General features: G+C 33.4%; 1 protein-coding gene across 1 annotated transcript in view; it reads left to right on the top strand.

Annotated features, from left to right (window-relative positions):
- The window catches only part of LOC309830335 (copine-8-like), a 50952-nt gene extending 44414 nt beyond the window's left edge, over positions 1-6538 (top strand). The window contains exons 2-3 of the mRNA XM_082666813.1: positions 4703-4743; positions 6223-6538. Coding sequence (XP_082522939.1) covers positions 4703-4743; positions 6223-6281 — 100 coding nt within the window. The 3' untranslated portion in view covers positions 6282-6538. The remainder of the gene's footprint in view (positions 1-4702; positions 4744-6222) is intronic.
- The last annotated feature ends 5948 nt before the right edge of the window (positions 6539-12486 follow it).

Below are 12486 nucleotides of genomic sequence, written 5' to 3'. Positions count from 1 at the left end.
CTACTTGTATGCTCAGACTATGAAAGGTGGCTGCTGCTGAGCTGAAATTTTAGTCTATTTGTACAACTTCAAACCTGAATGTCTATTCTTATTTTCTTGAAAGCTGGTAAACTTGTTAAGTACTTTCCAATGATCCTACCCTTTAGAATTACTTGGTGTCTTAGATTCTAGCTAATTCTGGCTTTTTAGTAAGCTTCAGTTTCAAAATACTTGATTTGTTTCATTTCTAAAGTTTTACTTTTTCAGTACAGTGTTTCTATTTGCCGTAGAAGTTTTAGGTTCAGGAAAATATTTTTTTCCTTAAATTTGCATGCTAAATTTCCAGCTATAATATTTGATCAAAGAATAAAAATAATGCATAAATGAATCATAGAGAATTAAATATTGCATTCAAGTGACTTCCAAAGATTCGATGAATTTCCTTTCAGTTGCTCAAAACAAGTCTTGATTTCCCTGTCATTATTTAAAAAACTCAGAAAACCATTTTGTGTGTTATATGCATTAAATATATAATATATATATTTTATATATATATATATATGCATGCCAAGAACTTCTTAATTCCAGTCCTTAAGACAATATAATGCCCAAGGTAAGGGCCTAGACATGACCCAGTGACATGGGGCATGTTTATAATTTCCTCACTCAGGTTTTATTCAGTTAATGAGTTACTTATTAGGGCAAAGGTCTAATATGCCACCTTCCTCTTCTACTCTTTTTTCCATAATAAAACACCTCATCATACCTAAAGTGAAAAAGGTGATGCTTTTGATTTGATACTAAAACCGTTCATTCGTACAGACCTTTGCTTATGTGCCAACTACGTTCTGTGGTTGCCTAAGCAATATTTAGTAAAGACCTTGCAGGTGGTCAGTTGATCCTGAGACTAAGTTGAATAACAGGTAAATAAAAGTCCTATAATAATTTCCTAAATTTTAATTAAACCCAGAGTCATCCTGTTTATAGATACAGAACAGTTCTCAGAGGCAGTTATATTTATGCAGAGACGTGGTTCTCTGTCCACATGTAGAAAATTTATGCTGGACTGTGTTTGTAAAATGATAAAGCATTGTTTGGCTCTATTCATAGGTATATTTTTGTTCATATGGAAAATTAAATAGAACAGTTTTTTTATTTGGCTCTATTTATAAGCTATATTTTTGTTCTTATTAAAAATTAAATAGAACAATTCCACTCAGGTACAGCAGTGGAGCCTCGTTACATGTTGTCTAAGTTCTGCTGGCCACAAGTAGCTTTTTGGAATTCACTTCATACCTTCAGTTTGAAGATTTATTCCCTAAAACAAATATATTGTGTGCTTTTTTAAAATTAGCACTTTAAAAATTCACAAATAGTAAAATTGTCTTTACTGTGGAACTATTAACTTTAGAATTCATAATATATACAAGTAGATTTTCTTTTTCAAAATGCATCTGTGTTAGGATAATAATATTTGCTTCTCTTTTAAAGGAATCAAAAAATTCAATATTTACTACGCTAAGAACAATACTTATTAGCTTATTTCATTTACTGAGTTGGAAAGAATTAGGAGCAGGCCTACAACTTGTAGGTTAACTCACTTACAAATATCCTTTACCTTAATAGATGGTGTTGTTATGCTCATTTTACATGTGAATAATTAGAAGTTTTAGTTTTCCACTAATAAACTCTCATTATATAATTGTAACAGAAAAGGATACTTAACCTTAAAAAAATAAGGCAATTATTTCAAGATATACATTTGTTTAGACTGTTTTTGTTATATAGACATACCTATAAATTGTTTTTTTTCTAGTATATTTAAAAAAATAATTTGGTTAAGAGCTAACTATTGTACCTGATGTTTTTTATTTGTAGTTGAATTAATTTTACTCTATTTTACTCTTCCTTCTCCCCATAATAAACTGTTATTTTATATACCATCCAATATTGCTATTGATTTCTGAGTTTGTCCTCTTAGTAAAGTTCAGGCATCTTGAGATTTGAGAACATGTTTAATTAGTTAGTGCTTAGTTAGGTCTTGGGCATAGAATATTTTCTTGAAAAATACTTGCAGAATTGCTCTGAAGTTTAAATGGAATTGCAATTTTCCTGTTAGAGAAAGACAAGTCTGAGATGTCATTTTAAGAGATTAACTGGCTGTTCAGTATGGGTCTTGGAATGCCAGTTGAGTATAAAAACTATAATGGTCAAGAAAACTGTAATATTCATCTTGGCCACTAAGCACAGTTCTGTGCTAATAACTATATGAGAAGCCATCTTAAAATTGGAAGGTGGCTTGTTGAGCATAAAATCAGAGTAAGCAGCGTTGTCGGATGAGCTAATTGACTATTGTCATCAAGGGAAGGTAGCTTGATGCATTTGTCTGTTTTAAGAGATTAATATCAATAACGATTGAATTATAAAGGGTGAAGTCAGGGAACCTTTTCTCCTGGATGGTCCTGGAAAGGTGTTACTAACTTCTTCCTTATCTACTCCTATTGCAGGCTTCATGCAAAATATGCCTCTTCCATTAACCTAGTACTTCTTCATACAGGTTAGAGTTTAATTGATTGCGCTTTAGCTTTAGTTATGATATTTCAATCATACTCTTAAGTCCAGACATTTTAATTGGAATTTGAGATGAGTGGTTACTAGAGCAAATCATGCAATTCACAGATTAAATTTTTGATTAGGTTATTTCTTCAGGTAAGTTTTCTGACTAATGCACTGTATTTCTCCATAATTTCTTTTCAGGAATTTGCTCTCTTCCTTGTTTAGCTTCATCAAGGTTTATAGAATAGAAAGACCTGTTCAGGATTTTTATAATGTTCAAGTTCAACATTCCATTATAAAATTGTAGGCATAATGTTAAAGGCATCCTAACTCGAGCAAAAGACAACCTCATGGAGGGAAGAGTAACCTTCCTATATAAAAGCTGGTGAGGGGTGGTGTGTGTGTGTTTTTTTAAAGTGCTTTATATAGAAAACAAAAAAATTTTTCTGTGACTAAGTACAGTTATGTTTGGCCTCCTATCCTAGTTCTCTTTGTTCATAGCATAGGCGGCATCTCTCTTCACATTAGTCTATAAACAAGAATTTATTTTATGTCATACTCTAGTGGCTCAACGAGTAGGTATAATGGGAGGCCTTCTACATTTCCAACAGTCAGGAAAACAAGTTGTTTCTCCCTGACTTCTCCAGACAATGTAGCATTTTGTAAAGAACAGGAAAATCAGATTCAAAAGGTTGACTTCATTGGAATATTCTGTACTGGGCTGTGTGGTCTTATTCATTTACTCAGTTTCTCTGACCCTCAGCTTCTTTTCTTTTTTTTTATACAATAGTCTTCACAATAATACCTCTCTTTTAACTTAATGTGAAAGTGCTTTGTTTCTAATGGGATATTAGGGAGGAAAAAATCTTGCATTCCTGTCATCAGTCCTAACTTTATGATGCATTTTGATAATCACTGGTCTTTTGCAGTGATTCTTATCATGTAAGAATATTTGCCTTTTACAAACTTGTAAAATCATATAACTTTGAGTATAGTAGTCTTTGGGGAATTAAATCTAGTCAGAGATAGTTTATTCTATTTTATTCATATGATCAAATTATAGCTGAAATTTATTGTCAAACAGCAATGGGAAAGCTAAACTGCAAAGTTCAGGGACTAAGTTATGAAGAGTTTATGGAGTTTTTTCCCCCTCATATTATAAAGGGTCTAAGGTTTTTTGTTTGTTTGTTTGTTTTTGACCTTACCTACTGTATGTTATGGATCATAATTGCTAGAAGAAATAATGTGGCAAGTAAAGTCTATGATTAAGAATATTTATCTTTATTGTTGATAGAAATCCATTATTTTGTATTTATGGTTAAAGATTGTAAGGTTTTTATTTTTTTTAAGATAAATAAGGCACCGAAATCACATTATTTGCTTTTAAATGTGTATAACATAGTTTTTGAGTCCCAAGCACACTGCAATATTTGCACTGTCATCTCTCCTCGACTTTAGTGAACTCTGAAAGAAAGAGCTGAATTACATTTTTTAGGACACTTAATGAGCAAAACTAGACACATAGGAAAGGCTGGAGAATTTCCATGTGAGCGGAGAGCTACCTTTATAAATATATAACATAGTATATTCTCAAATGGAAATGTTTGAAATTTACTGTTTGCCAGTCATTGCTGGGGTCATAGTGTCTGCTTAGGGGACAGAAGGATTATTTTAATATGATTTCTGACTAGTGGTCTTTGACTTAATTCCAAATATAAACATGTCTGATAGTTTCTTTCTGGGAATATTTGAAGGTGTAATCCCATTTTTTTTTTTTTTTTTTGTCTGTGCTGTTCTGTTGACTGTGTTTTTATTTTCTCAGTGTATAGTGATTCCACAGAAGGAGTAACTTTTAAGAACCTGAAATATGAAAGGCTATCAGGTTGATATGAAAAAAAGCCTTTCAAATAACAAGCACGGTACAGATAAATGCACATGAGTGGTAGTCCTGGTGAAAGAATACAACAGGGTAAACATGAGATTTTTATTATAAGTATTAAAGATAAAAATGTAATTTAACTATTATAAATTATTACCAATTAATGGAGGATGAATATGAAGCACAAATGTAACTTTTGGAACTTTCAAGTCATCATTCATGTATATATATATTTATATAAATATTTTGGTATTATATTCATCTAACATTTTCTCTTTTATTCAACAGAAATCTTCTTGACAGAGACACGTTTTCTAAATCTGATCCAAGTAAGTATCTATTACTTGCTTTTTTTTTTTTTTTCCGGTACACGGGCCTCTCACAGCTGCGGCCTCTCCCGTTGTGGAGCACAGGCTCCAGACGCGCAGGCTCAGCGGCCATGGCTCACGGGCCCAGCCGCTCCACGGCATGTGGGATCTTCCCGGACCGGGGCACGAACCCGTGTCCCCTGCATCGGCAGGCGGACTCTCAACCACTGCGCCACCAGGGAAGCCCTATTACTTGCTTTTTGAAATAGTCTACTTATTTTACTTGATTTTTCAAAAACTTGTTTGAAAATCATAGTTCTTATTTAAATATTTGTTTTGAAGGCTAGAAAGCAAGATGGAGTATAGTCTTAGGCCCTGCATTCTCATCTACTTGGGCAGTACTCTGGCTAAAGAGAGGGAATTGCTTAGCATTTTGAGAATAAGATGACAATGCAGATGACTGCAATGTAGGACAGTTCACTTTGAAATTAAACCTCATTGTATAGCCATATGGTAGAAATTATCTTTGAAAGACAACTGTAATGGGCCATAATTTTATGATCAAGTCAGAGTAATCATTTTCCTTTTTTTGTGAATAAATGCAGTATATAAAGGCATATACAACCAAGTGAATTATATAATATCTTGAATGAGCTGAAGTTTTTGATTCCTAATTATATATATTGAAAATTGGAGATAAATTGTAAAATGAGACAGTTTAAATTAGAAAACAACAGAAATAATGTATAAATCAAGTAGTGAGTCCAAATCTTGTAATATTTAGAAGCTGATATCCAGCAGCTCTCCATCTCTACAAATGTGTGAACCTGTGTGGTTTAACTACAGGAGAGAGGTTTTGTCAGTTGACAGAAGAATTCTTGAGGTAGTCACTGGAGAAAAGGCATTAAACTTTGTGGGTATTAAAAATTCCTGGGGCCCATTGACAAGTGGGTGGGATATTTTTATAAATTAATCTTTACCCCAAACTCTTAATCTCCCTTTTTTGCAACTTTCTTTTGTGGTTCATAGGATTTCTTACTTGTTTACAAACATTGAGGATAGGAGTTGCAAATATTAAATGTGGCGTATGATTTGCTCCAGATATCCTTCCTATGATGGTTTTGAGCATTATAAGTATCCTAGGAAGAGCTTGACTTATGACTGGTAACATACTGAAATATTTCAAACTGTTTAACCTTAGTTAAAAGATTTTTTTATCTATATCTGTAGCATAATGCAATTGAAGACATTAGCAAATAATTGTTATTTTTTTTTTGTGCCTAGCTCTATACATGCTAAGTTCTAAAGACCTGATATTGTTTCTTGCTTTTTTATAAAAAATTTTCATCATGTGATGATTTATTAGCAATTTTCATGCCAGAGTAAGGCTAGGAACTAATTTTAATATAGCTTTTGTACAGCTGAAAAATAAATTGGATACATTTATATCTGATATTTATAAAAAACGTTTAGATATATTTATTTTTTCATCTTTTGTAGTTTGTGTCTTGTATGTACAAGGAGTTGGAAATAAAGAATGGAGAGAGGTAAGAATTTGAATTAAAAAAATTGTGCTGGAAGATATGGTATAATGTGATCAAGATGATACTTTCCTGTTTTTAGTTATTTTAGTAATTTTCTTATAGATTTATTTATTTTTATTTATTTATTTTTGGCTGCATTGTGTCTTTGTTTCTGCTCGCAGGCTTTCTCTAGTTGGGGCGAGCAGGGACTACTCTTTGTTGTGGTGCGTGGGCTTCTCATTGTGGTGGCTTCTCTTGTTGTGGAGCACCGCCTCTAGGCATGCGGGCTTCTGTAGTTGTGGCACACAGGCTCAGTAGTTGTGGCTTGCAGGCTCTAGATCTCAGGCTCAGTATTGTGGCACATGGGCTTAGTTGCTTCACGGTTTGTGGGATCTTCCCGGACAAGGGCTCAAACCCATGTCCCCTGCATTGGCAGGCAGATTCTCAACCTCTGCACCACCAGGGAAGTCCTTCAACCCAAAGATTGAATTCCTTTTTTATTTTATTTCATTTTAATTTGATGAAAGCAATCTTTGTGTTTTGTTCTTAATAATCCTTAATGTTTAGCTCATTTATGATCTTTCTGTGGAATAATCTACCCTTGAATTTGTATTCTCCTCAGTCTTACATAAATTTAATGTGATCCAATTCTTACATAATTGAAGTTTGTGGGTTTAGTCTCACTTTTTGAGATCAACTGCTGATTTTATAAAATATTGCTTTAAAGTGTTTTAAAAGTGATATCAATTATCACCTGCTTTTTGACAGTTAATAACTTGTTATTTGAAAATAAAGTAGAAACTCAGTTTCCTAATACAAATACTTTGTGTAATGGAGTAAGAGCAAGGAGGCAGAATTACTTTTTTCATGGTTAATAATTTTATTTATTTATTTTTATTGCAGTATAGTTGATGTGTAATATGTTTCAGGTGTACAATATACTGATTCACAAATTTTAAGGGTTGTACTCCATTTATAGTTATTATAAAGTATTGGCTATATCCCCTGTGTTGTATAGTATATCTTTCTAGCTTGTTTTATACATAATAGTTTTTACCTCTTAGTCCCCTCCGCCTGTATTGCCCCTCCCCACTTTCCTCTCCCCATTGGGAACCACTAGTTTTGTTCTTTATATCTGTGAGTCTGTTTCCTTTTTGTTATACTCACTAGTTTGTTGTATTTTTTAGATTCCATGTATAAATAATATCATCCAGTATTTGTCGTTCTCTGTCTTATTTCACTTAGCATAATACCCTCCAAGTCCATTCATGTTGTTGCAAATGTAAAATTTCATTCTTTTTTATGGGTAATATGCCATTTTGTATATATGTGTGTGTGTGTATATATATATATTTATATCTCACATCTTCCAGTCCAAGAACATGGTATACCTTTCCATCTGTTTATGTCATCTTCAGTTTTTTTCATCAGCATCTTACAGTTTTTGGGATACAGGTCTTTTTCCTCCTCAGGTAGGTTTATTCCTAGTTATTTTATTCTTATTGATGCAATGATAAATGGGATTATCTTCCTGGTATTTCATAGATAGTATACAGAAATGCAACAGATTTCTGTATATTTGTATCCTGCAAAGTTACCAAATTCATTGATGAGCTCTACTAGTTTTATGGTGGCTGCTTTAGGTTTTTCTGTGGATAATATCATTTCAACTGCAAACAGTGACAGTTTTACTTCTTCCTTACCAATTTGGATTTCTTTTATTTTTTCTTGTGTAATTGCTATGTCTAGGACTTCCAATACAATGTTGAATAAAACTGGTGAGAGTGGGCAGCTTTGTCTTAGAGGAAATTCTTATAGATTTATACTGTTGAGTATGATATTAGCTGTGGGATTTTCATATATGGGATTTTCATATATTTTCATATATGCCCTTTATTATGTTGAGGTATGTTTCCTTTATGCTCACATTCTAGAGATTATAATAAATGGATGTTGAATTTTGGGGACTGTTAAAGGAACTGAGATAAATATCCATAATGTATAGAACCAGGCATCTTGGCCAACGAAAATCCTTAATGATGAGGCTTTCTTATTGCCTAAGCAATGAGATGTAAGTTTCTTATTTAATATACAGTGTTTTTCATAACAATAATGACTCTTGTTCTAAGCCCTTTAGAATACTGACTAATTTAGTTTGCACAGCAACCTTAAGAGGTAGATGCCATTTGCATCCTTATTTTACACATGAAGAAATTAAAGAACAGAAAGCTTAAGTGACTTGACCAAAGTTAGCCAGTTGTAAATAATAGAATGGGGATTTCAACCCAGGCCATTTGGCTCTATAGTTCCTAATTTGCAGAATCCTTATCTGACTCCAACCTTCACATTCTGGTTTTATTAATAGAAAGAAATTCTGTAAATTGATCTTTGGGTCTTTATTCATATCTTCTTCAGCTTGACTTTGGATGAAAAACAAGTAAGAGAAGAAGCCTACTATTTAGGTAAAATGGCATAATATTAAAATAAATCGGAAAACAGAATATTTTACTTATTTATTTTTTTCTCTTCAAAGGGGTAGAATGTATAAGAGGGAATAATATGCAAAATTGGTATAAAAACAAAGTAGAAATTGAGAATATGATGATAAATAGGACCCAGAATCATATAGAGGGGGTAGGGAAAAGATGGACGAAGATGGGGAGATACCAGTTAAGAGACAATTTCAATAGACAGCATTTCAAAAAAATTAAAAGTGTTAAGAACTAGAGAATAGTCTGGAAGAATAGAAAAGGAAGTGTCAGATGCAGAGACAGCATTTTGTAGGTAAAATCCATTGTATATAGCATCTAATTGAACTAGCTGGATAAAGGAAAGGGGTGAAAAAAATGAAATACACTGTATATATTACTAAATCCCCACCAAATCATTTGAGAAAGTCAGTTTCTTTACATTGAGAGCCAGTATGGTATACAGTGGTTAAGGGAGTACACTTGACCTCTTAGTGACTGTTTCCTCATCTGAAATGTGGGGAATTATGCTAATGATTCTAGCTCACACAGTAGTTATGAGGATTAAACTAACCACTGGACCATGACTGGCACATAGTAAACACTATATGATTAAGGCTACCTTGGTTCTCTAAGAGATCAAAATACATTTTTAAGAATAACAAAACTAGTAAGTGGCAGGTAAGTAAATTCCTGCATTATAATATTCTGTAAAATTCATTGTACAAGCCCAACAGTTGATGGGAAAATGACCTGTGGGATTTGCTTGGCCTCAAACCTAATATGATGGTATGGTGTTGCATAACTGCTAAAAAGCTAATGCAATCTGAGGATGCATTGATGGATGTGCAATGCTTACATTAAGGAAGATCATGCTGTTATGTTGAGCTATATTAAATTGTCATTTTTGTAGCTCAGAGTGGTTGAGTGTTGGCAATTTTATGTGATTCAATTAAATACTCTTGTATTTTGCTCTCGTAGGAGCAAATCTGGAATGTTTGTTTTCAGTTCTCCATTTGAGATCATTGAAATGCCATATATGAGGAGGGCTACCATCTTGAAGAAAGGGATAGACACTATGTCATATTAATGGAGGAATGTTTAACCTGAAAAATGCAGACACTCTGAGTAGTTATAATAATTGTCTTCAGATTCTTAAAAGTATTTTGATTTAGACATGGGGGTACAGTTACTTGAAGTTGAAACAAGAAAGGAGGAAAGAAAAAATTTGGCTCAAAGGATGAAGAGACAAAGGCATATATTTTGTTCACTGTGGGTGAGACCTTTGTAACATTTAGAGTATTCCATGGTAGAATGGGTTTCCTAGAACAGTATCCTGGAGCTAGAACTATAGTGGATGTCCTGTCCTGTATTCAAACAGGAGTTGGACTAATTCATCAGGAAAAAAACTGGACTTAATTAGTTCTAATTACTTGCAACTCTGATTTTATGATGCTATAGAAGTCATAAAGAGTTTTGCACTCATTAATTCTTCCCATTATCTTTTAAGTACTGAGCATATTTTACAAAATAATAACAAGAACCACTCTAATAATTATCCTCAGTGTATTTGGAATTAGACAAGTAAAACAATATTTTAGATAATTTAGTAAAAATTTAACATATATTCATCCATTTATCAATTTGACCTGTATTTATTGGGTGCCTATCATGTAGCTGCAGTGGTGGAAAAAATTTTAAATAGACAGTATTTTTACCTCAAGGAGCATAAAATATAGTTGAAGAGTTTTACCAGCAACTTCAGTGTGACTATACAATCCATTTACTGATTTAGGTATCAATACTGTGTCAGTAACATAGTGGTCATGTTTGTATTTGAATTTAGATGTGTTCTGGAAAAGTATGTATTCACTAGCCACATGATTTTATGTTCTGGGATGAATTACTTTTATACAGTAAGGAGAAATTAAAAAAAGAAAAAAAAATGGGCTTCCCTGGTGGCTCAGTGGTTGAGGGTCCACCTGCCGATGCGGGGGACACCGGTTCGTGCCCCGGTCTGGGAGGATCCCACATGCCGCGGAGCGGCTGGTCCTGTGGGCCATGGCCGCTGGGCTTGCGCGTCCGGAGCCTGTGCTCTGCGGCGGGAGAGGCCACAGCAGAGGGAGGCCCGCGTACTGCAAAAAAATAAATAAATAAAAAATTTTTTAAAAAGCTTAAAATATGTGGAAACAAATGCTCCAAATAAAGTGATAAAAAATTATTTAAAACTGTAGTGGTAATCTGCAGTTTAAAAATTATATCTGACACTATTACAATTACCTGCATACAAAACATTCTATCTAATGATTGTGAATTGTCAAAGTAATTTGTCTTTTAAAACTAAAACAATATTTCAGTGCATAATAATTTGGAGCTAGAAATGATAAAGTGCCATGAATTATGAAAATATGAAAACCTCTTAGTGATGAATGGAAATAGCAAAGTCATGTCCCTAAGGATGCACACATACTTGGCTTTGAGAGGTTCTGAAAATGTTGCAATTAATTTCTTTGAGTTAAATTTTAGTTATCCATAGGTCATCTATTTTGTGAATTACTTTTAAACATTTAAAATTACGGAGTTGGTTCCTGATTCCATATGTTAGTTATATAATGAAATGAAGCAAGCTGAAGTTGTTTATAACCCACAGTGAGTGTACTTTGGAGGCAAATATACTGCCAAATGCTGATTTCCATAGTTTGACATTGTCTCTGTTCTGCACTGTTCCATTGATATTGAGCTGTTTTAATATTTATTCATGCCCATGCTGAATAATATATGTATAATACGTAAACACACACATATTCAGAAAGGATAAGAAAATTTTTCATAGCTCAGCTTAAATGTTACTTTACCTGTTGACCTTTTCTAACCCTCACAACTAGAATTTCCTCCTTTCATCTTTTTGAAATCCCATAACTTAAATATCTTTCTTATGGTCCTTGTCACCTTCTACTTTATATCATTCAACAAACATTAAAGACTTTTTTGTGAACCTATTTTCTTCTGTGTCTTCACTTCTTAATTCAGTGCTCCTTAAAGGTCAAGCTCCTCCCTACAGCATTTAGGATAGGGCTTTTGTGCTTAGAAGATGCTCAGTTAATATTTGTTAACAGGAGGAATTTGAGGATACCCTCAAATATGGGCACACACTTAATGATTGTGGTTTCAGAATTTATGAGTTGCAAGCCTCCTTGTAGATAATTCGGTACAAAGGTCACATTTTTCATATGAGAACATTCACGTGGCATGCGAAGTACTTATGAGAGCTCAGTGCTTATTCTGCTGCTTTTTATCGTAACTTTTACTACATATTTAGGAAATTGAATTATAGCATTCATTGAAAAACATGCTTTTTACCTCTTAAAGCTTAGGGTGTACTCATTTCATTCTTTTTTGTTCTGTGGAAATAATAGAGTGAAGCATCTATAAAGTTATTGATATAGGAAAGAGGAAACTCCCCATGGCCTTTAGGCAGTCACTGTTGCTAAACCACTGAGGGTCCAACTTGGTTATTGACACTATCTGCACTATTGGGTTCATGCTGCAGAGCAGCTGCACGTTTTTGTTTGGTTTAGTTTTATTTTCTATTTTATAAAAGAGACTTTAATTACAATATACTGCTGAGAATTCAGTTTGTAGAGATTATATTCCTCTAGTAGACATTTGAAGGATTCTTACTATATGTATCCGCTGTGATTGAGGGGATGATAACAGAAGAGAACTGAGGAGAAGTTGTGTGGCATGTGGTTGAAAGAACTTTGTTAAACCAA

The sequence above is a fragment of the Grampus griseus genome (assembly GCF_964374135.1).
Source record: "Grampus griseus genome assembly, chromosome: 11".
Lineage (NCBI taxonomy): Eukaryota > Metazoa > Chordata > Mammalia > Artiodactyla > Delphinidae > Grampus > Grampus griseus.
This window is presented reverse-complemented; position numbering and strand designations above follow the sequence as displayed.